The sequence below is a fragment of the Amblyomma americanum genome, chromosome 7, assembly GCF_052857255.1.
Source record: "Amblyomma americanum isolate KBUSLIRL-KWMA chromosome 7, ASM5285725v1, whole genome shotgun sequence".
NCBI lineage: Eukaryota > Metazoa > Arthropoda > Arachnida > Ixodida > Ixodidae > Amblyomma > Amblyomma americanum.
In genome coordinates, this window is record NC_135503.1 from 31,352,060 (window position 1) to 31,376,262 (window position 24,203).

Here is a 24,203-nt window from a genome sequence, read left to right on the forward strand (position 1 = left end):
GCCGAAAAATCTCGAAAAAATCAGTTTTTAGAAAATGTTATTTTCGAAATCAGCAGCCATTTATCTACCTCTCTGTTAAATTTCTCGCCTCTAAGGTCAGTATTTTACTCACAATACCAATTTATATAATCCATGTCGCCCGAATTTGAGCTGAAATCGGCGCCGAAACAGCAGTATTTCGCTAAGCGTAGCTCCCGTTTCATGCGCGGCACCGCAGCCATCTTGGTCTCATTTGAAAAAGCCGCCTTTCGCCTTCAATTTCCCGCCACTACGGCTTCCGTTCGCCCATTGGTTGCCGAGAAAATAGCAAAAAAGAAAAGGTAGTATTCAAAATCCTATTGGCTGCCGCGGATCACGTGACAGCAGGTCGTCATCCGATTGGTGGAGCTGGCTGGCAGCGTCTGCTTGATGCGCCCGAGCCGCGGGGAGACGCGACTCTGCCGGACCGTGCAGTGCAAGAAACGCGCAGCGATGCCTGGTTCAGCGCGCAAGGTGCACTCAAGGCATAAATTCGTCAAGAAAAGGAAGAAGTCGCTGGTCGATAACCTCAAGAGACGCCCTGCTGTGCGCCCCGACAATGATGAAACTCCTGCGCTGAACAATCGTGTCGGTGAGGCCGCGCATTTAGGCCTAACGCGCTCCGCAGCACGGGAAGCTGTAAGCGGCAGCGCCCGCATCCGCCGTGATACAGTGATGCTGGAGCCCTCAGATGTGCTCCAAAATAAGACGAAGACTGAACAAAAACTGCGAGAACTCGCCTCAACTCCAGCAACGAAGCGGAAGTCTCGTTGTTTACGTGACGGCAGCGCGTCGGACTGTCTGCTCGACGAGGCAAGCTTCACGATCGTTTGTTTGGAATCGCTCAACAGTTTGTTGAAACTTGTGAAGTGTAAAACGTGTGGCGGCAATGACTTGAGCTTCGTAAAAGATGAGCGAGAATACGGCCTTGCCGTTAAACTTTCTCTTCAATGTGCGAGCTGTGGAGACGCATCGCCTGCATGGAGTTCGCCGCGGGTACGTGGCGATCAGAAGATCAACCCTTTTGTGGTGAATGTGCTCGCTGCTCGTGCAATGCAGAGCACTGGCAACCAGCAGACAGCTCTAAATGACATTTTTTCATCGCTGAACGTTTCGCACCGCGGTCTCCACAATAAAACGTGGCAAGACTATGTGAAAAAAAAGTTGACACCTGCAGCAGCTCGTGCAGCCGAAGAAGTTACACAAGAGTGTGCGCGGTCGGTTCGAGAACTTTATAATGAATTGGACCTTGGGAGGCAATATTGCAGTATCATACGACGGCACTTGGATGACACGCGGCCACACATCCCACATTGGTGTGGGAACCGTCATCGAACTGTTTACCGGGCTTGTGCTGACTATGTTGTATTGTGCAACTTCTGTGCCGGCTGCGAGCGAGGCCCAAAAGAAGGTGACCCATCATACCAGTCCTGGAGGGCTGGGCACCTATGCCAAAAAAACTCAGAAAAAAAGGCTGGAGAGATGGAAGTTGAGGCAGCCCTTATTCTTTTTGAAAGGTCGTTGAAGAAGTGTGGCCTTCGCTATACCACAATGCTTTCGGACGGTGATAGTCGGGCTTTTCTAGCTGTGCAAGAGGCAGATGTGTATGGATACATCAAAGTAAAAAAAGAAGACTGCATAAACCACGTGCAGAAACGTATGGGAACAGCGTTGCGGACTTTGTTGTCCAAACACAAAGGTGCCGAAAACCTTGGAGGAAAAGGCAAACTGACAGGCAGCCTCATAACGAATTTAAGCTCCTATTATGCCTGGGCTTTAAAATCCCATAATGGGGATGTAGAGGCTACGCAGAAGGCTGTGATGGCCACCTACCACCACATTACTTCTACTGATGAGGCATCAAACCATAGCTTCTGCCCATCGGGACTGGACTCTTGGTGCCAGCAAAATGCGGCAGCAGCCCGAGGCGAATCTGCTCCAAAGCATCGGTACAACATTCCACCCCATGTTGCTAAAGCATTGCTCCCTGTCTATGAGCGACTGTCGGATAGGAAGCTCTTAGAGCGGTGCCATAGGGGTAAAACCCAAAACAGTAAATAAAGCCTACACTCTTTGATATGGGCCTTGGCACCCAAAGAGCGCCACGCATCATTGTTTACTGTTGAGGCTGCCGTGGCTGAGGCAGTAATGCGGTTCAACGCAGGCAGCAAAAGAACTTCTGCAGCAATATTACAGGAACTGGGCCTCAATACGAATGCTATGAGCGCAAAAAGAATGCGAGAGAAGGATGAGCGCCGAGAGCAAAAGTGCGCTCGAAAGCATTCCATTGCGGAAAATATTCAAGGAGTGCTCAAGATGCTGCACCTGGATACTACTGGCAATCAAAAGGACTACATTCCTGGTGGCTACTAGCCATTTCCTATTGTAAATATATTACTGCACTTGTAAATATTTATTAAACTGTCCCCTGCTTGTTTTTGGGGCTTTTCTCAAAATGCATATGGTTGACTGCTAGCAGTCTTGAGGCCTTGATATCTCAGCAACCAAGTCACATAGAGCTGAAATTTCGGTTGCAATGGAAAGCCTAATGTATGCTGTGTGAAATGTTGGGAGCAGTGTTTTTCATTTTACCTTAAAAAAATAATTATTTTCGTTAATTTACCATTACTTGGTACACACATTTTTTATACTGAAATTCAGAAGGTTGTAAAATGAGTAATAATTGACATATCAAAAATCTGCTCTCAACATTTCATAATTCACTATTCTGGCTATCTAACCATGCCTTAAAATTAATTTTAGATGAAATCATTATTTTGCTATTTGGGCCTCAAACAATGGGCATTAATTGTTAATTATCTTGAAAACTAATTGGCCTACACTTAAAAAAAATGCATATTTGAAATCAGCATAAAATTTGAATAAGTCTATGCATTTTTATTAAGATTGGTCAAAAAGCAACAAAAACAGCTTTAAAACCAGTGTCCCCCCTTAAGAGCATCTTCTACTTGTTCGAGGCCCATAACCTTTAGCCCCTATACATTTCCGATGCTTTATTTGCACCATAAGAAAAGTCAACCTACAGCATGCCATGCACTTCAGCTGACCACCAACCCTGTGTTCGGTACTCTATGGCCAAGGTGCCCTTGTCCCATAAAAACTAATTATCATCGTCAGCTTATTGGAGTCATGTTTGTCTTGTCCACCCTCTGCAGAATTGTGTGTGAGATCGAGAGCCCCCGAAACCTGACGACTAGCCCCCCAAGTGGTACCATTTCGGGGCCCGTCATCGTCAAGGTCCTCAACGACTACACGGCCAAGTCAAAGCAGAACTACTCTTTCGTGGTGAGTGCCCCTTTCTTTCTCCCAAGCTGCAAAGAAAGGAAGTTGGTTGATCGTACTCTCACTTCCTGCATTGGTGTTCTCTTTGCAGAACCCACGAATCACCTCGATAAATCCGAGCAAGGGGCCGAAGTCTGGGGGTACAAGGCTGCTCATCTGGGGTCTGCACATGGACGCTGGCAGTCATGCGGAAGCGTTTGTTGGGGGAATGCCCTGCCAGATCATCACGTAAGTGCTTTGACTACTGCTTCTTACCATAGGTAATTGCACCCAATCAAGTAAGTGCCTTTAAAAGGTGCCTGTAGCACATTTTGCACAGCTGCCACCATAGCACCAGCGTCACTGCGAGCTGCAGAAGCTTGTTGCAGAAGCTGTGAATTTTGTGCTGGGTGCCTTGTTCTCATTTATGCGGAAACAATTGCTACAGGGGCATAGGTGATCCCAAGGAGGTTCCTGCACATGTATTATACCGTGTTTTCTGTTTAGCTGATGTGGAGCTCGTTTTCTCATGTTCTCGCAGGCGGGAGCCGAACGTGGTCAGCTGCAACACAAGTGCATCTACAACGTTCAACGAGGGCAAAGTTCGGGTCAAGTTTGATAAAGGCCTGCGCCTCTTTGAGGACTACATCTACCTCTATGTTGAGGACCCTGAAATTGAGAAAGTGGAGTCTGGCTCAGCCAGGCACTCCAGTGTCCCACGAGGGATACCCAGGTGAGAACTCTGCTGCTGGCCAACCCGTGTGTTTGTTGTAGTCATGCTTGTGGGACATGGGGGGGCAGGACAGCTACCACAGGAGGCTGAAGAAGGAGCCTCTGTTGTGTTACATGTGTTGTCATTTTGATGAGTCCTTTTGGGCTGCTGTGACCCCTTTTTGGCTTCTGAAGGTGCCTCTGGCCACTATGTGTCTGCTTGAACAAATCTAATGCTCTTATGCTTCAATACTTACGGTTACACACTGCTGTAGCTCACTGGATGTGGCCAAATTTCGCTCCTGACCTTGAGTTCCTGGATTCAATTGCAACTGCGATAGGTACATTTTGGTTAGGGCGAATTGGAAAAAATTCATCTGCAAAAAAGAATTGGTGGAAACTAACACACTGCCTTTCACTGTGGCATGTGTTGTAGGAACAGGTGCAGCTTCAGCAGATTAAAGCAATTTCCTGCGAAGGTCTTGATGTGCACGCTTTGATTTTTGAGGTTGAGCAAAGTAACTGATCTTTCTTTGTGGTTGCAGAGCGATACAGAACTGCTTCATAGTGATAACTGGATGTGACCGATTCTCCTGTTGTGCAGTGGAGGCATCACGGTGACTGTCAAAGGGCGAAACCTAAACGCAGTTCAGGAGCCGATGATGTATATCACTCTCGACGGCGAGGAACACTACAGTGTGAGCTGCCTGTCTTAGTTACTTTCTTTGTTTTTTTTTTTTTTTGTTTTATGACCATGCCCACACTGAATTTTTTTCTCTGCATTATATGGTCAAAACTCACAGAATATTTGACAAAAATAATTTTCTGAAAAAGTCTAAATTAAAGCCATAAGTCTTAGTGATCAACTTGTCATCATATTGATTATACAGTCGAGCCCGCTTATAACGAACATGAGCATCACGCGGCGTCCGTTCGTTATATCCCGAAGTTCGTAGTAAGTGGACCATAGCTTTAAAGACAGTTACTTGTAAAAAAAAACAGCTTTTTTTTTTTTTTTGCGAAAAAGTCCGTGATGGATGTCTGCTTTTGCAGCGCAGATCCTATGAAGGAGGTTTCCAGTTCCAGAGGGCGATGTTGGACGATGCGTCAGCGAGGAAAGGGGAGCTCGCTTGGGAGCGGCACGAAACGGGGTGGGCAGTTAGCCCGCGATGAGGCTTGGGGAAACATACCGCGCAGCGTGCACGCAAAGGGTGGTCGGAGGCAGGTTATCTGGCGTCGCGGCGCCGAGTTTACGCCATCCTTTTGCTCTAACCGATCAGCAGGGCTTAATGACGTTCGTTATACGTGTGATTTTGTGCCATTGAAATAATGTTTATTTTGACAGTTGCACAGGTCTTGTTCGTTATAAGCGAAAGTTCGTCTTAAGTGGGGCCGTTATATGTGGGCTCGACTGTATTATGGCAAAATCAAAAGCTAGAAGGCTTTTCAGAAAAGTCCTTGAGATGTAGGGACCAGAGTAAAAAAACTTTGATGGTGAGTCTTGTGTGGGACCTGGCATTACGTTTCAGGCATCTTTAAAGCCCTTTGTTTAAACATGCGGTGAGAAGTACAGTATAGAGATAGTAACAGGGCTAATCTACCCTGACACAGTGTTGCAGTAACTGTGGCAAATAAGCCAGTTAAGCCAGTTGATCAGACCTGATACCAGGATTATGGGCATCTTAACTTTGCATGCTGGCGTTCTAAAAAAATGGGTTGCATTTTAGTCTACTACTTCCTTGACTAGAATTTATTTAAATTTTTTTTCACTTTATGTATAAAGTACACAGCAAAGGAGGTGCACATACACATACTAATTGAATATTTTGTTATTGTGACCAGAAATTTGACTTGGAGCATGTGCAGTCGCAGACTGATTTTTCTGGGTTCCAAGTATTTGGAGTTGTTCAATGATGGACTTGCCCGTGTATTTGTGGCATAATTCATAATGTGACCTGCAGGTTGCACAGACAGTATCAGTGGCAGTAACGTGCAGTTGCTCTTGCCCAACTACAAGCTTTTGTTAATAACCCTTGTGGGCAGGACATGACACGGAAAAATTAGCACGAGTATCTTCTGACTGATTTTGTCTCTTCAAAATGTTTATTTTAAAGTTTTCAGATTGTTCACACTGTTCAATAATTCTGTCTATTTCTGAGGTTCTGCTGAGTCTGAAAAGTCATTGAGCGAATGTCACTTTGATTGGACTCTACGCCATAATGGTGTGCCTCTGTAAAAGGCTGATTGGCTTAATGTGCAGATGTTCTGTACATATCTCTGAGAAGACAGCTTACCGCTCCTTACCTGACTGCTCTGTGGTGAATGGAATGCAGAGATGCATCCCAGACTCGGCCCAACAGATGAAGTGCAAGAGCCCAGCAGTTCCTCGGGAGAAGCTGCAGTTTGGGGGCAACCCAGACGTGCCTGTGGAACTGGAGTACGGCTTCCGCATGGATGCCGTCGAGCAAGTGCGCAATCTGTGGTCCACCAAGGGCTTCCCGCCTTTCCAGATGTTTCCAGACCCCGAGTATTTCCCGTTCACCGAGAAGGACCAAATCAAATACTACAAGAGCGACTACCTCACCATTAATGTGAGTAAGGCATTGCATTCGACGTGCTGTGGGGTTCATCATTTGGCACAGATCCTTGTACTTTAAAAGAAAAAAAGAAAAAGAAATACAGGACATCACAGCATGTTGTGGAAAGGAGAATGATGGGGGATAACCGTGAGAAACAGAAAGAAAGCAACTTGGATTGTCGAACAACTCAGATTGATGATGTCGTTGCAGAAATCAAAAGAAAAATATCGGACATAATTGGAGCATGTACTGCAGAGAACTGGTCACTGAATGTCTATTGGGATGACAAAGTAAATTTGAAGGGAAGTCAGATGTTGCCCAGGGCAGCCATAGGTCAGTCAGGTGAGCGAAATTTGGAGGTATGTGGGGTAGGGTGGCTGCAGTTAATGCAGGATGGGGCTAGTTGCAGATCAGTGGGAGAGACCTTTCTCCTACAAGAGGTAAAAAAAAATCGCTTGTGGGCGAAAAATTAGTTCTGGTAATATACAGTAAAACCTCGGTGATACGTTTTTTTTTTTTGTTTTGTTTTTTTCATTGCGGGGGAAAATGTATTATCCGGGAAAACGTATGATCCAAACTGCCCGATTTTGAGAAATGTAACCGTTGAGTGAAGTAACAAGACATTTATTGACAATTTCACTTTATAAAAATGTCGATTTGTATTTCTTGGCACAAGAGCTGAACAGATCCTATTCCAGTGCTCGCTGAATTGAGTCCGCGTTCGCACTGTCTTTAGCGTGGAACAAAATTCGTAACTCATCCGGTCCGTCGACGGCAGTGACGGATGTAACCAAAATCGCTTCCTTGTCATTGTCGGATGCTTCGCCCCTTTGCTCCCAACTACCGTGAAAAAGCCACCGCGGCGGATGATTGTCGCACTGTTTGCATTGTCGCATTGTTCCTGCTTTTTAAGCTGCGTTTCCCAGACCTGGCCCGTTCGCATATAAGTGCATCCCTGTAGTTCGTAGAAGCTTCGCCTCCTTTCCCTTATGCACCGCGAAGAAACCTCAGCGTTACTTCTCTTCATTCCGCGTCCCCGCAGAAACGGCCGTCGCGAATGCTAGCGCGCCGTTTTTATTTTTTGTTCTTGGTAGTGGTGGTGGTGCTTCGCCTCGTTGCACCGAGGCACTGCAGAGAAGCCGCCACGGCGGGTGACTGCCGCAAAAAACATGTCGCGTGCCCTCGCGTTCGGCCCACTGGTATGTTTGCACATGTGCGGTTGGTCAATAAACGTATTAGACGACCACAATTTGTCGAAATTTTAAACGTAGTAGCCGGGAAATTGTGTTATCCTGGAACGTATTAACCTGGAAAATATAGTGTAACTCTACGGGACTTTTTTCATTTCCGCGATTTTGAGCGTACAAACCGAGAAATCGTATGAACCGTGAACGTATGAACGAGGTGTTACTGTATTACCACATGCCAATCAAGGCAAAAGCAATTGATTTGCAACATGGTATTGCGAAAAATTTACAAGGAACAACTTCTCTGTGTGTTTGATCTCATTCTGCCCCATCGATCACATTGATTGCTTCTCAGTCTGCTCTGGCTATTTTGATTTTCAGTCACTATTAGATTTAAAAACTACTGGGTTTGTTTGCTGAGTTGTGCATCTGATGTCTTATTTGTATTGTGTCTTTTCTTTGCTGCGAGCTCAAATTTTTTTGTGTGTGTGTGTACCTTTTGGTGAGCAGTGCCTTTGAGATGCTGAAAATAACGGATTATGGAGGATTTCCACTTGTTTGGCATTAGCAACCAGTCGTTAATCAGATACGACTCAATTATTCTCTTTTGAAGGAAAAAAACTGACAGTAGACTTAGTGGGGTTAGGCCAAATGTGAACTAGGTGCGCATGTCACTTCACTTTTCACTTCGGTTTAGATTCGAGGCTTGGTTTTCAAGGTCAGGCAGGCTTTTGGGCTTAAGGTCCGATTTCATAGATCACTGGAAGTCGTCATAGCACTCCTGGCGCAGTGGTACGGCGGTTAAGCGATGCGCCACTGCCCTGCGCTAGCGGGTGCTGCCATTGTTGGGGCTTGTGAGTGAGACCCAGGTCGCTCTTCTTGAGCTACCTCTCGCGTCTAATCATTAATTCAGCTGCCACCTGCCATGGTGGGAAGTTTGCTCACAATCCAGTGGGTAGGTTGTGATGATGTCACAAGGTCATGTGACCTGGGTGGCCCACCTGCCACCTAAGGGGGCCCACCTAGGGCAGGTTGCCCGTAACCCGCACAGAGGGAGGACTAGGCGGATGAGTGGAAGCTCTAACACTAACACACTAAAAAGCATTGCACCATTGGATAGCCTTAGTCTGTGCCAGTTCGCTGCTCACTGTTGTCTCTCTCTCACCCTTTGCAGGGCAACAATCTGGACCGGGCATGTCAGGAGTCTGATGTGATTGTGCGCATTGGGACCAGCATCTGTAATGTGACTTCGCTGTCGCGGGTGCAGCTCACCTGCCGTCCGCCGACGGACCAGCCGCCGGCCCAAGACCGAAACGGAAATGCCGACCGCAACCAGATCCCACAAGTTGTGGTATGCAATTTTTTTTTCTCTCTCTCTCTCTCTTTCATCCCCTCCTCTTTTTTCCCTTCTCTTTTGCTGCTTGCCTCTTTTTTCTTTTTTTTTGAGTAGTACCCTGCTGATGTAGCACAAAAGCATGGAAGCCCTCCACTGTGGCACCTCTTTCTCTCTACTTCTTTCTCTCACACCTTCCTGTCGTCCCTGGTGGTGTAGTCAGGAAGTGAGACAGCTACTGCACCCTTCATTTCCTCAAAACAAATGAAGAACAAGAAGCACAAAAGGGGCAATGAAAATCAAAAGCAGAACAAAGACAGGAAATTGCAGTTATATATTTATTTGGAGTCAGGTTTCTCTAGGTCAGCAAGGGCTGCAAGTTGGGTACATTAGGCATATTCAGAATCAACTTACACATGGCAGTATACTGTAGCAAGTGCTGTTCGCAAACTATCCGAGATTTCATATATCATGAATTTCGATTTGAAACTCAAAAAGGAAAACAAGGCTCAAGAATATTCTTACATGAGCAATTTGTTGCTGCGTACAGACTGACAAAAGCATCCAGTGTCAGGTGACCAGGATTCTCTGGCATACCATCACTCGTTGTCTTGTTGAGTTAATCTAGGCACTTGCTTACTTTCACCGATGGGCTTGAAATGCAGCTAAGTATGCATTTTTATTTTATTTTTTTCCCTTCCATGATTCTGAATGTCTTTATTGAAATGCAAAAGCAGTCTGTGCATAATTTCTGTACTCACCTTCAGTGTTCGTCACTGCTTCATCTTGAATGTTGCTCGAGAGGGGATCAAACAGGGGATTTATTGCTGTTTGATGCATGTATTCTTCTGCCTTTACCATAGTTTACCATAGTTATATGCATGGGACTGTCCTGGCATGTCGGTTTCTTCTTACCTCTTTATTGCTCTCTTCATTTTCTTCTTTTGTGCTGTAACATTTTGCTGTGCTTTCATCGGCTTTATTTTTATTCTTACCACTTGAGGCCCACATCGATTTGCATTGTTTCTGTTTTTCTCCTAAAGCAGTGGGTGGGGGCAGGGTCCTCTGCTGGGGTTGGCATCCCCATTGCGAGAGTTCGTCGGAAACTATGGCACAAACGTCACACCTTTGGCAGTTGTATCCAAGGACGGCAAATGTTGTTTCAGGTGGTGTGCGGCAATCTCGAGACCATGCTTGGTTGGCTGCGCTACAACCACAGTTGCCCCACACCCTTGCCTGCCATCTCAGCTGAATAGGGATGAAGCATCTAGAAGATTTTAGCCATGCCAACTGCAGGCATTAGTATCGCATCGCGCATGCTCAACTTTTTTTAGCGATATTTTTCGCATTATTTTTTTGCTTAACACTTGATCACACTGATTTGTGTACCCCAAAATTTCCTGTGGACAGCACCTTTGAACACATGCAGTGATCTAGGATGCCTCTATAGCCATCGAACATATTCTCTGTGGCCTGCAAGGGCAAAGGAGCTTTGCCGGTCACTTTCTCTTTACTATGAACAAAATTTATGGGATCAGCATCATAACAAATGCTGCAGAAATGCTTTCTGACTAACATGAAGGAAGAGGCTCAACCAGACAGCATCGACACAGCCATATTGTCTGCAGTGAAGGTCATCAAGGTCATATGGAGGTCACAAAGGTTCAATAGTCGGTCACAGTCTTAGTGAGAGCATGTGTACGTGTCAGTGGAAAGCCTCAAAGCAAGGAGACGCTGCGCATTATTTGAAACTGTTGGAAATGTCTTCTGTACAAGGCAAGGTAACATTACGGCGTGTCTTCAGTTTTTGTTTTGTCTTATGCGCTGCACGCTCTTCGTGTTGTTTTTCTTTCTACGTTGTTAAATGCTTGATACTCATCGGTTCCTGATTTTTTTGGCACTAATAAAATGTAAGAAAACAATGGTGATGAGTCCAGCTGCTGAGCATGTATTACCAACCACCACAAGAATGCCTGCCCTTCAGCTATTAGTTAACTCTGGCAACTTCTGCCAGTTTTGTGGGCATCACAATGCTGTTTAATATGATTTGAGTAGTGGCATGCATATTGAGCTGAAAATTTATTTTGCACAATATGGCTGACATCATGCAGCACTGACAACGGGTCTGGATCTCCTGGAAAAAATGTTTTACAGGGCCAGTTTGAGCCCTTCCACACAGGCGTGATTTATATAGGCATGCTGTATTATAGAAACACGAAAGTTAACGGGGCACCCAAGTTGGCCTGTATCGATAGATCAGTGCGCTCTAGTGACAAAGGCCCCACTTCCACTGAAGATGTAGCTTTTTATAAGCTAGAAAAGGCCAAGAGAATAAATGCGGATATGTCTTTTTTAATATTTGTTTTAAAGCATATTTAACAGCTTTTGGCAGTTGAAAACATGAGGATGGCACATTGTAGTTTCCATATCATCACCACTGACCTTCTGGCTGCCATTGAGTAGCTTATTATTAACCAGTGCATACAAATTCCATGCAGACAGTCAGTCACCATTATTTGTCTGCTGTGTCAACATCAACACTACATTTCTACCGTGCTAAAAGCTGCCAGTTTGGTTCGCGGCCATTACAAACTTATTTAAATTCAAGGCCTGGCACAAAAGGTTCACTGGTGCCTTTGTGCTGGTATATTTCAGTGCATGCAAGTTAAGGACGCCCATAAACCTCTAGGAACTTATTATAAGCTGCATATTAGGCACCCTTTTTAGATGCCATTTTGTTTATTGAGTGAAATAAAAGATTGGTCACCATGCTTTGTCTTGAAGTTACTAGCGTCACTACAAGCCATGGTAGCACTTGGAAGGTTGAGGGACACAGCTGAGGGAAGTCGCAGTAGCAGGTTTATTGAGGTCTAAACAAACGAATTTATTTGTATTACAAAAACTTGCAAGGCAGGAAGTCCAAGTACAAAAGGAATCTCGTTCCAGGAATCCTTTTAGAAGCCTCTTCACTGTCAAGGTAAAGGGTGGTTATTGTGTGAAGTTATAACAGAAAGAAAATTTTATTCAAAGATGAGTTAATAAGTGCCTGGTGATGTCATCATGAGAGAACAGTAATGGAACACGCATCTTGATGAAGCCTTTTGTATCACACCAAGGGTTGTCGTATCAGGCTTGAGCTGTAAAAGCAGTTTTCTGGCTTCTCAGCCATAAAAAACAAACCTTGAATTTGGATAACAGTCAAACAATCAAGTATTTGTCAAATAACATCTGCTTATCAATACGTGGAAGGTTTCATTGCCTGGAGGCTACAGCAAGCACACTGACAAAAACAGTCTGTATCTTAACATTTATGCAGAATATGCAGGTAGTTTCTTCAGTATTCTTTCTTCTAGTTGATTTCTTGTTGTATGGAAAATTTTATACACTATACCTGACAGGGCCACCGCTGTGGCTCAGTGGTTATGGCGCTCAGCTGCTGACTTGAAGGACGCAGGTTTGATCCCGGCCGCGGGGGTCGAATTTCGATGGAGACGAAATTCTAGAGGCCCGTGTACTATGCAATGTCAGTGCACGTTATAGAACCCCAGGTGGTCGAAATTTCTGGAGCCCTTCACTACGGCGTTCCTCATAGCCTGAGTCGCTTTTGGACGTTAAATCCTCATAAGCCAAACCTATACCTGACAGGATGCAAAATAGCTTTTTCAAAAGCATTGCTGGCAGTATCATCAATTTCTCTGCTTGCATGTTTCTGATCAGATAGGTTTGCTTGTATTAATTTTTCCTGAGGCTTCATTAGCACTGCTTCTTCCACATTTTTCATGGTGCATGCTAAATAGTGAGACAAATCACAAGAGCAGACTGTTGGAGACTATTATGAACTGGTTATGCTAGTGGTATACAAAACCTGTAGCAGGCTGCATTACACAAAGGCAGGCTACGACTGCTTTGCATGGCGAGGCACTGCAATAAAAACTGCTAGAAAGCATTGAAGGTCTTTATTGTCCTTGTATTTTTTTTTCTTTTTAGCAGTTACAAGGAAATAAAATTCCAGATAGCTAGGAACCCAACTGTACTGCGTTTTATGAGAAGCATAGCTTTATTATCTTGCTTGCTGCAGTTTGCAACACTAATGGCTATATCCGAGACGGCCTCCTTGCCATGGGTTTTTACTGGCAACAGCCATTTTATAATTACTGCAATTGGAGTAGAAAAGTCAGTCACTGTCGAGGACACTGTCCTCAATCCCTCAGTCAGTCTTCAGTAGATTGCCTTGGCTTTTATGCGAAAGGAAAGGCATACTGGCTGCGGGGAAATTAGAGCAAAGGAACGGTGACATATCCCTCAAGTTCAGTCACTTTTAGCGACTCAATGGAGGAGATGGTTATGATGTCAGAAAAGGCGCATGCATTCCAGTAGACTTGTTCAGAAGTGCAAATCCACTCTCGTCGAGTCATATCTGATGCATGCACAATGTTGATGATAGTGGCACTTCACACGTATAGAGTTCCTAAACAAAATGAACTCCGGATGTTTGAACCACAACACTTGCCATTCATTGTAATTAAAGGGACATTGGGAACAGGTTTAATCCAGTTTTAGTTCCTGGTAAAATTTGGTCATTACTGATGACATTTTATGGACTCAATGATATCTGGTTGGAAGTGGAGCCCCAGAGACCTACTACAAACGAAAAGCCCTTGGCAACGTTGCAGTTTGCAGTCTAATATTAAAGTGATTGCAGATCACTATAGTGAAAACAACTTACGGCGGTGATATCTGTATTTCATTTTTTGCCCTTTTCTAGCTCGCAAAAGCTCTATTTCGAGTGACAATAGCCTCTTTATCATTAAAATGCTCAAATAAGTCAATATAGGCCATTTTGTTCCTGGTGTCCCTTTAAATACACAGTGGTGCTGTGCTGTCATCGGAACAGGACTGGTCAAAGAAGGTTCAGATTGTATGTTCATGGTAGCCAAAACAACATCAAAACATGGCAGATTCTTGTTTTGTTGCATCATTCACTTAAAACTTTTGTCTCTTGCTCACATCTAATACATGGACTTTGTTGAGGACATGCACGACAGCACTTTAATCATGGCATGGAACTGTGGAATCATGGTTTTTTTTTTTTTTTTTTCACAGTTCATGTTCTATTTTTTTTAAGCTCAGTAAAAAAGAATTCAGATAAGAGGCCTCACCACAGCCAAATGGGTTGGGTTTTTCCAAATGTGCTGTACAACTTTTCAAGTCACTGAAGTGCTTAATTTTAGGTTCACATTACATAGAAAAGCGAGTGTATTAGTGTCATGCAGTCTGCAATTAGTTGATGCTTAGCAACACAAGCGGACAGCTTTCTGAGAAAGATACTTGGAATTTGCGCTCACTCTCGGATGTTGTCATTGTCCTTTTGTAGTCCTTGCGTATGGTCACAGTTCCTGCAATATAATAGTTAAAAGTATCGCATCCCTTCCCCGGCAGCTAAGCCCAGAGCATAGTTTTCGAAGCAGAGCTCACCTGTGCTTGCCGGCAGCCATCAACAACAACTTGTCTCTGGGGCACTGAACAAGTTCTCTTGGCCTGTTTTCCGAGTGTTACTAGGGCTCTTACAGTTGTCCGATAACAGCACAGGGGCCGGCCTGACGCAGCTATCTGAGCTCAGCCTTTTCTGGCAGCACTCAAGTGGTTTGATAAAATCTTACTAGCAGCTTTTGAGTGGCGTCTTCAGAGGAGCAGAACAGGTTACTCGTGGCAAACAAGTTCTTCGGCATGTGGGGGGGGTCATCACATTCTTTCTTAATGGATGTCGCGTCTTTCCTCTTGGCTCCAGTTCAAGGTTTCCGCGAGATGTACAAAGAAATATGTTTGATCTGTGGGCATATGGAGTGGCAATGTATACGCCACTCTTATTTTTACTGATGTTATTCAGGAATAGAATCCCAGTTAAATAGAGCACTTTTGTGATGTCAGTACTACTGTTTTTTCGCCATTCTGCATGTTTGTTTTTAATGAGCAGTTGTTCTTTTGGAACAATTTAAATGCATTTCTCAACCTTCAGTGTGGTTTTCGTGTGAGAGTATAATATTTGAGTTTCAAATAGTTTGCCAGAAGCTGGTTGACGAAGTTGACGAAAAGAATGTGCACATTTTCAAAGGGAATTTTAAAATAAAATTTACTGCTTGCGTTGTTTAGGGGAGTTCAAATGCAAGGGACATTTTTTCCTTTGTGCGTATGAGAGCTTTGTACACATTTTGTGCAACGCTACCTTTGTACGCATTTCACACTTGCTGTGATTTCATTTTTATTTTTAATATTACGTACAAGAGGTGCTAAAATAATTGGTCTTATTAGAATTCCTGTTTCCTTAACCCCTGCTTCGTGTCATTTATAGGTAGCAGTTCTACGCATCTAAAAAGCTTTGGAATAGTTATTGCCAGAATGCTCTTAATTCAGAGGTTTGTGCCTTGTGACCATTTGCCTCAGTGCCAACTGTGCTGTATGGAAGGAAGCAAAGTGCTTTTGATAAACTAATTGTTGCTTGACTTCGATATGTTCAGCTGTGTTTTAGAAGCAACTGGTTACCTCTGACTAATTTGTCGCAGTTCCTTGGGAACTTTCCACCGTGAAGTCTCCTGATGTTTGAAATCGGTGAACCTGTCGCTTACTTGCTGTATTCAGCATCACCCAAGCCTCACCAATGCCACATTTTGCCTTTGTGAACCAGGTGGAGGTTGGGGACAAGCTCAAGTTCATGATTGGCCGCCTCAGCTATGACATCCCAGTGGGGCCCGAGAGTGCGGTGCCCGTGCCAGCCATAATTGGTGTCAGCGTGGGCGTCGGCGTGCTGGTGGTCATCGTGTTTGTCATTCTCATCGCTTACCGCCGCAAATCCACCGAGAGCAGCCGTGTGCTCAAGACCATGCAGGAGCAGATGGATGTGCTTGAGCTGAGAGTGGCCAGCGAATGCAAAGAAGGTGAGTCACGGATGTGGGCTGTCGTCACCTATAGTGAGTGAAAGGAGCAAGCCAGCTCACTGGCTTCTAGGTTTGGTGCCCAGGGTCGAGGTTCTAAATCAGCTTTTCAGGTTTTTGTGTGTGGCTGTGTTTATGTAGTTTTTTACAATGTTTTTGTGTTTTCTATCACCTTGGTTGCTTTTCTCTGGCCTACCAAGCACTTCATCCTTTTTAAGGCATTAGCTCTTAGTATTAGCTTGTTCATCGGGGCCACCGCGGTGGCTCAGTGGTTATGGCGCTCTGCTGCTGACCCGAAAGACGCGGGTTCGATCCCGGCCGCAGCGGTAGAATTTTGATGGAGGTGAAACTCTAGAGGCCCGTGTACAGTGAAATCTCGTTGATACGATTCGGCTAAATACGTTTTTCGGCATGATACGTTTTTTTTTTCGTTCCCAGCCGATGCCCTATACAGGTAAATGCATCTTTGTACGGCTAATACGATCGTATTTCCACGTCGGTTTGGATAATACGATCCCGGAAACGTCTTCTGTATGATAATGACATCAGAACCAGTCCTTTGCAGCGGGTGGGCAGAGCTACTGAAATTAACATCGAGCGAAACGACAGGCACGGCGGACTAAAGACGCGGCGATGCGCGCTTTGTATGCTCGAGGCTCGGCCTGGCTCGGCTCGGCTAGAGTCCGGCCGTGCCTCCGCACATCGACTGCAGCAGTGTGGCGGCCTCTGGGAGCAATTTTCGCAAGCTCGCACACCAAACGCACCGAAGCGCACCGAAGGTTTTTAGCGCCATCTATCCTAAGACATAGTACTCACGGTAAAATCACGTGACCAAGAAGCAGTGATTGGCGCATGCATTGACGATGCTGTAGGCTTTGTTGGCTTTGTGCTTGCCATTTCTTGTTGCCATTTTGGTGTTTGGAGCGTTCAGCTTGCACTTCGCCCTTATCGTTTCTTCTGTTTTGGTGCAGCGTTTCACCCGTGCGCTTCACCATGTCTAGAAAGCGTAAAGCGTTATCGCTGAAAGAAAAACTCGACATCCTCGCAAAAGTCGACGAAAATCCGCAGAAGAAACGTGTCGACCTGGCACGCGAACTTTGTTTGCCCGTCTCCACGCTGAACACGATCGTCGGCAAGTGAGAAGAAATTCAGAAGAACATTCAAGTCTTCGGCGCCGGCGTGAAGCAGACAAGGGGCGCCCAGCATGGCAAGATGGAAGAGGTTCTTCTGGCATGGTTCAGGGAAGTAAGGGCAGCGGGCGTGAACGTGGACGGGACAGTTGTTCGCGAGAAAGCTGATGAGATAGCACTCTCGTTGGGCATCGAAGATTTTAAAGCTTCGGGCGGGTGGCTCCATCGTTTTAAAACACGGCATGGCCTGTTGTATAAAACCGTTTCCGGCGAAGGGAAGTCTGCCGACCAAGATCAGGTCTCCAACTGGCTTCTGACTCTGCCGGCGGTGATTGCTCAGTACCAGCCAAGGGACGTGTTCAACGCAGATGAAGCTGGGTTGTTCATCAACCTTCAGCCCGAGAAAAGTCTCAGCATAAAAGGTGAGACGTGTCAAGGCGGAAAAAAAAGCAAAGAAAGAGTCACCGTATTGTTGTGCTGCAACGGTGATGGAACCGAGAAGCTCAAGCCTACTGTCATTGGCAAATACTGGAAGCCACGCTGCTTTTCGCGTAACCCACGCCTTCCTGTCATTTACAAAGCGAATAAGAAGGCATGGATGACCGGAGCCCTTTTCACAGAATTCCTCACCCTTCTGGATGCCCGGATGCGTGCCGCGAACCGTAGAATTCTTCTATTTCTCGACAATTGTGCCGCGCACCCTGTCGATACTTCGTGGCTGCAAAACGTAAAAGTAATTTTCCTGCCGCCCAACTGCACCAGCCATTTGCAGCCCCTAGATGCAGGAATCATTAGAAACATGAAATTTCAGTTTAGGAGCTTGTTGGTCAGACGCTTTTTGGCCAAGATTGACCGGAAAGATGCTAGCTTGAAGGTGGATCTTCTTGATGCCATCCATTTTCTGGCGATGTCATGGGATCGCGTCAAACCCGACACCATCGCCAACTGCTTCAAGAAGTGTGGCTTTTTTTGTGCACCTGGCGATACTGAGGAAAATGGAGATGACGGCGCAGAGATTGACATCCCGGACTGGGGTGACCTCAATGTCGACGCGTCTCCGGAAGAGTTTGTATCGGCGGATGACCAACTGGCGACATGTGAATTGCGCACCGTCCAAGACATCATTGCAGATGTTACCGCTGAAGAGGAGAGCGACGACGATGACAACCAAGACGCCGGAGATTGCAGCAGCGATCGTCGGCCATTAAATACTGACGGTGCACTCGAAGCTTTGGACGGGCTTCGTGGCTTTGTCGCGTCTGCGGAGCTCAGTGAGGAAACTGCTACTCGTTTTTACGAGTTCCAAAAAAGCTTGCTGCAGGACCTCGAAAAGCAAAAAGTGCAGCGCAAAGTGACAGATTATTTCAAAGTGCTTTAATAAAAGCAAGTTCTGTGCCAAGTATGTATTGTTCGCGATCTTTAGGAGTCCGTTTTGGATAATACGATTTTTGGATAATGCGTTTTTATTTTCGGTGCCCGTGAGAATCGTATCAACGAGATTCCACTGTACTGTGCGATGTCAGTGCACGTTAAAGAACCCCAGGTGGTCGAAACTTCCGGAAACCTTCACTACGACGTCCCGCATAGCCTGAGTGGCTTTGGGACGTTAAACCCCCATAAACCAAACCTTAGCTCAGTCATCAATTTCACGTCGTTGTCGGGGTCCACAGCACCACCAGCCAACTTCAATTGGCAGGTGATCAAAGTGGAGAGTGGAAAGGGAGAGAGAGGAAGTGGCAGGTGTCAAATTGGAGAGAAAGTGGAAGGGGTAGAGATGGTGAGAGGCGAGGGTGGGGAGTGGCTTGGGCATCCACCTCGGCTGTGGGAGGTGGTTCATTCGAAACCCATCATCGCCAGCCAAGGATGGGTACAAGCATCCCCCGGCCAAGCGCCCAGCTTCTAATTTTTTGCTGTAACACTACAGCTAACGCTCAAACATTCTCATTACACACTTGTAACCATTACAGACGTGTAAGCGTCCTGTGATTTTTTTATTTTTCCTTCTCTTTCTTCAAAATTTCTGCTATTGCTCCATTTCTTTTTATTTTATCGGCTTTTATCCTACTATAGCATCTCTGAAATGGGCTTTCTCTCACCTTTTATTTACTTTTGTTTTAACTTTTTCTCTGGGAAATAAAAAAAATTTACCCTGGTCGAGGCAATTCAATTTGTTTTTGGCACCCTCGATTTCCTGGACATTTATTCCTGGGCATCCTTGTTCTTAGCGTCGTCATTTGTTTGGGTATTTTATATAGGAGTGGTGTTGGTAGCCAGTAACAAGGAAAGAGATAGAAAACATAGCAAGTGTGTACTATCTTTAAAGGTACATCAGAAGTTAGAAATAGAAAGGTTGGCTAGTATCGCTGAACAGAGCGCAACACAGCTGCTGTAAAACAAAATAAAAGCAAATGACTTGCCAACAGTTTGGGTCACACATCAACCACAGAGTATATGCCAAGGAGCAATAAATGTCCTAAAGGTATGAAAGAGAAAAAAATACACTACAGTGAGTAAAAGTTTTGTTTATGTTCCCCAGCTCTGTTTTAGTGTTACTGCATGTTTGTTTCCCCTTCTCACCCGTCTATTTTTGTGACTGACTGTAGCATCATTGTGTTCCCCTTTTCCAGCGTTTGCCGAGCTTCAAACCGAGATGACTGACCTCACGAGCGACCTGACGGCAGGTGGCATTCCGTTCCTGGACTACAGGGCATACACAATGAAGGTTCTGTTCCCCAATGTGGAGGATCACCCAGTGCTCAGAGACATGCAGGTCAGTTGGAGACCCTTGCTGCAACCCCACCACCCCTGCCCCCTGGGTCCCACTGATGTGTAGTAGTAGTTCTTTTCTTGCAGTGTGCTGTCATTGTTGCTCCTGCCCTGTTTGATAGGCATGTATAGTTGTGGTCGATTTGCAAAGCCAGCATGGGCCGCTGAGGGGAAGGTTTTGTATATATGATACCATTCAAGCGATGCTTGTTTGTTTGATTTATTTTGTTTTATTACCATCCTATGCCTAGGGCATCAGCCGCTAGAAACTTTTTTTTTTTTTTACAAAAAAGCAGCAGATAAATTTTCAACAAACAAATTTATGGCAGCATGTAATGGGAAATAAAAAAAAGAGTAAAGGTAATGGAACAGGAATATGACAGCACTTTGTGAATAGAAATTAGATTTGGCAGTCCTAGAAGCATTGCTATCAATGCTTTCTATATTTTATACTGTATGCTGCTGTAGTAAAAGCTCATTAATTTGAACTTCAAGGGACTTGAAAAAGTGTTGTAATTATCTGAAGGTGCGAATTATCGAATGACCCCAAAGAAACTAACAAGAACCACTTGCATTACGGTAAATTTATTTGGTGAAAGGCTGGGCAATGGTTGCGTGCTTTTGAAAGGAGAACGGTGCAACATTGACCGTTTCTAGCGGCGGAGCTCCACCGCTACTGCGTTGCGCACCTCACAATTGTCAGCGTCGCATATGAGGAGGTTTCACCCCACAAACAGCGAATGGCTTGTGACGAGTGCGCAGTTTCAGCGCAGTGGAAGAGCAGAAGAACCACATGGATGAAAGTGTTTAGCAACGCCAAAACAGTGAGGGGGGGATGGAAAAGACTAGGGACGTGCAAATCATTGCCAGAAACAGTAGCTGGTCTCTGCTGGCTGGCTGATGCAGGCTGGCGCGAAGCTCGGAAAATCAAAACCAAAACTATGTGGAGTGACTTCTTAGAGATGGGGCTGTCTGTTCATCGCCGTGCATGGCATTGCACGAGTACGAGTTGTGGGAGCGACTCCGTAGCACGGAATTCAGGTTTAAATAGGGCTGTTCGAATTAACTTGTGCAAGACCCTTAGCATCCAAACTTCAGAGCTTACAGCGCGATGAACTTACATGGCATTGGCCGAGGCCGTGCCGGCAGTTCAAATTAACCAGATGTTAAAATTAATGGGGTTTGAATTAATGAGCTTTTACTGTACTATATGTTGTTGCAGTCATGCTGCAGGTAGCAAACATGTCTCCCTCAGATTTGTTTGATCAACTCAGATCTGTTACACAGCTGGTGCTAATTGCAACAGTCTGAGATCTTTTGTATAAAGTATTGTATGGTATTGCATCATACTGTATTGTATGTAACCAGTGTCGTTAGTTTTTTATTGCCAAGCTCGTTTTTAAAAATTACTAATAATTGTATCCATTACAGATCGATGCTGTGAAGAAACAGTACATGGAAAAGGGACTTTGGTACTTTGGACAACTCGTCATGAACAAAACATTTCTCCTTCTGTTCATCCGAACTCTGGAGTCAAACCGGTACTTCTCAATGCGTGACAGGTGAGCACCTTTCACATTCCCCAGCTTTAGGACTTCTCTGTCAGCTTAAGAGTGCAGCAGTTTATCTAATAAGTAAAAAAAAAAAAGAGGCCAGTGATGAACATGCTCTCTCAATCTTTGCTTACAATTTCAGGGTGAGCGTTGCGTCGTTAATCATGGTGACACTTCAGGGCAAGATGGAGTACTGTACAGAGTGAGTTTATTGGTCTCCAATACGTTCCTTCCTTTGAGTGGGCTGACCCACCACTGCTTCAGAGCTTGTACCTCAACTGCAACCTTTCTTTTTTATTTATTTGAACAGCATTCTCAAGACATTGTTAGCAGAGCTGATTGAAAAGTGCATAGAAGGAAAGAGTCACCCAAAGCTCCTTCTACGAAGGTACGCAGTACTTCTAAGGCGATGTTGGCAACAATATCTTGATGCATTGAACTCAATCAAATCTAACAACTGTTCTTTGCTTGCAGGACAGAGTCTGTAGCGGAGAAAATGCTTTCAGCGTGGTTCACATTTTTGCTTTACAAGTTCCTACGGGTGAGCAGCCTTGCTTTCTTTCTAAAATATCAATGCTGTTCAGCGCGTGCATGATCATTGAACTGCTCAGATATTAACTAGTGATAAAACAAACTTCAAAGATGTTAAATGACCCAGGTTTAGTTGTACCTGCTTGGCCTGAATGAACACACTTCGCTTTTTTTTGAAAATGGATAGGGCACATCAGTTAGGTATGATTGCTGTGTTCAACGGGCATGTGACCTGCTTGTTTCCTGTCTATTACACCATTCTCCAGACTACTCAATGGCTTATGAACCAACATACAGTTCCTACAACTTTTTTATTATTTCCAAGGTGTGCTGCAGCATATGCTCTTGCATATTACCGATAACTAATGTGTACAAGCAAGGATAGACAAGAAGTGCTAATGCGCAGAATGGCATTAGCTTTCTGATGTTGCATTGGTTACATATGCAGCGTACAGCTTCTCAATCAGTGCCTGAACTGCACATTGTAGTGTCTAACACCGTGCTGTTGTCTCAGTATGTGCTTGCCCATATCTAGAAGTAAGGCACATGGAAGTTTAATGCCCACGGCGTTTGCTTCTTTTTCTGTCCCATTCCCCTCCCCTCCACCTCAGGAGTGCGCGGGAGAGCCGCTTTTCGTTCTGTACCGCGCCATCAAGCAGCAGGTGGACAAGGGCCCAGTGGACGCCATCACAAGCGAAGCACGCTACTCCCTCTCGGAAGAGAAGCTCATCCGGCAGTCTATCGACTACAAAAGCATGACAGCCTACATCTCGATAGCGCAGCTGAGCTATGAGCTCGGGGAGAACAACGAGACGCCTGTGAAGGTCCTCGACTGTGACACTGTGTCCCAGGTCAAGGAGAAAGGACTGGACGCCATCTACAAGAACATGCCCTCCTCCCAGCGACCAAGCAAGGACGACCTGGACTTGGGTGAGGGCACCTTTTCGACGCTGGCTGCTTGCTTGCTTCACTCTATGTTTCCTTTCTGTGGGGATGAGGAATGCCCAGTCATTTGTGCTAATGGTGCAATGTGTGGTCTTTCTTTCTTTGACAGAGTGGAGGACGGGTAACTCGGGGCGCCTGATCTTGTCAGATGAAGACTCAACCACCAAGGGTGAAGGGGAATGGAAGAGGATGAACACCCTGGCACACTACAGGGTCAGTGTACCTCGCTCAGTCGTCTTTGTATACCTGTGTGGAGACCTCACTGTGCTCTTTAATTGGTTATTGAGAAGGTGAACACCACAGAGTAGGAAACAAGAGCTGCTCGCAGTAGATGTTCTTTCCTGACTGCTGCTAAAACTGATACAGTGCAAAAAATTGCATGCAGGACTGAAGAACAGCAATAAACATACTACACAGCACTGATAAAAAAAAGATAACAAGGAATGGAAGGTTTGTTTGCACTGTTGCTAGCATGTTCATTCATACTGCACACGCTCTCAGTCAACTTTAGTCATCACTGAAGTTCAGTTCTTCAGAACTGTAATCATAATTGTAAGGGCTTAGGCATAGTTTCTATTAGCAAGTTGAGTCAGCATACCTTATCATTTTTTAATATATTTCATTCTCCATTTATGGCGGATGTTGAAGTCATTTGTTTCCCAGTGTGAAAGCTCGGTATTGTCAGGAGCAAGACTGACACTATGAAAAGAACTGTGGTTCTTTGCACATTTGTTCGTTGTGCTGGTTTGTTCTCAGTCCCTTTTGTGCTGTCATTTGCTTCTTCAGCATCATTTGAAAAATCTAGTGCCAAAATAAGTATCTTGAAAAAAGTTGCATTTTCTGGCAAATGCGGGCCAAGTACTCTGGTAAACATCAGCATTAGTCATTGCATTGAAAAACAGTGAAAGCAGCTGAGGGCCTACTAGAAAGATTGCTGATAAAGTAATTTTTTACCGTCAAAGAATTCACATTGCTGTAAGCATTTGTAACTAGCTGTAGTTTTAAATAACAAACCTCAACATGCTCGTGCAAAAAAAATTGCCAGTGGTTTAGCTCTGGTTAAACCTGGAGTGACACGATAGCTACAGCTGGCCGAGTGGAACTTGCTCAATTGAATAAAGTCAGTCTTTCGCCGCTCCGTTTCACTAAACGTTCCTTCCTCATCTTTGTCCCACTTGACACGGGGCATGCGCACAGCTGTGGCAGCTCGGTTTCGCCGGCGAACCGCACCATCGGCGG

General features: G+C 45.1%; 1 protein-coding gene and 1 long non-coding RNA gene across 5 annotated transcripts in view; one reads left to right on the forward strand and one right to left on the reverse strand.

Moving 5' to 3' along the window:
- The window catches only part of PlexA (plexin A), a 320,585-nt gene that overhangs the window by 283,957 nt on the left and 12,425 nt on the right, over positions 1–24,203 (forward strand). For all 4 annotated transcript variants that reach the window (XM_077631663.1, XM_077631664.1, XM_077631665.1 and 1 more), the window contains 14 exons: positions 3,195–3,324; positions 3,413–3,549; positions 3,842–4,033; positions 4,616–4,709; positions 6,345–6,602; positions 8,952–9,128; positions 15,793–16,042; positions 19,797–19,939; positions 21,367–21,497; positions 21,631–21,690; positions 21,799–21,876; positions 21,963–22,029; positions 22,631–22,949; positions 23,074–23,177. In XM_077631663.1, the coding sequence (XP_077487789.1) occupies positions 3,195–3,324; positions 3,413–3,549; positions 3,842–4,033; positions 4,616–4,709; positions 6,345–6,602; positions 8,952–9,128; positions 15,793–16,042; positions 19,797–19,939; positions 21,367–21,497; positions 21,631–21,690; positions 21,799–21,876; positions 21,963–22,029; positions 22,631–22,949; positions 23,074–23,177 (2,140 nt within the window). The remainder of the gene's footprint in view (positions 1–3,194; positions 3,325–3,412; positions 3,550–3,841; positions 4,034–4,615; positions 4,710–6,344; positions 6,603–8,951; positions 9,129–15,792; positions 16,043–19,796; positions 19,940–21,366; positions 21,498–21,630; positions 21,691–21,798; positions 21,877–21,962; positions 22,030–22,630; positions 22,950–23,073; positions 23,178–24,203) is intronic.
- LOC144098795 (uncharacterized) lies at positions 11,951–14,692 on the reverse strand. The gene is made up of 2 exons (XR_013307247.1): positions 14,586–14,692; positions 11,951–14,506 (listed from the first exon to the last, which is right to left on the reverse strand). It is a non-coding gene; the product is annotated as an uncharacterized LOC144098795 (long non-coding RNA).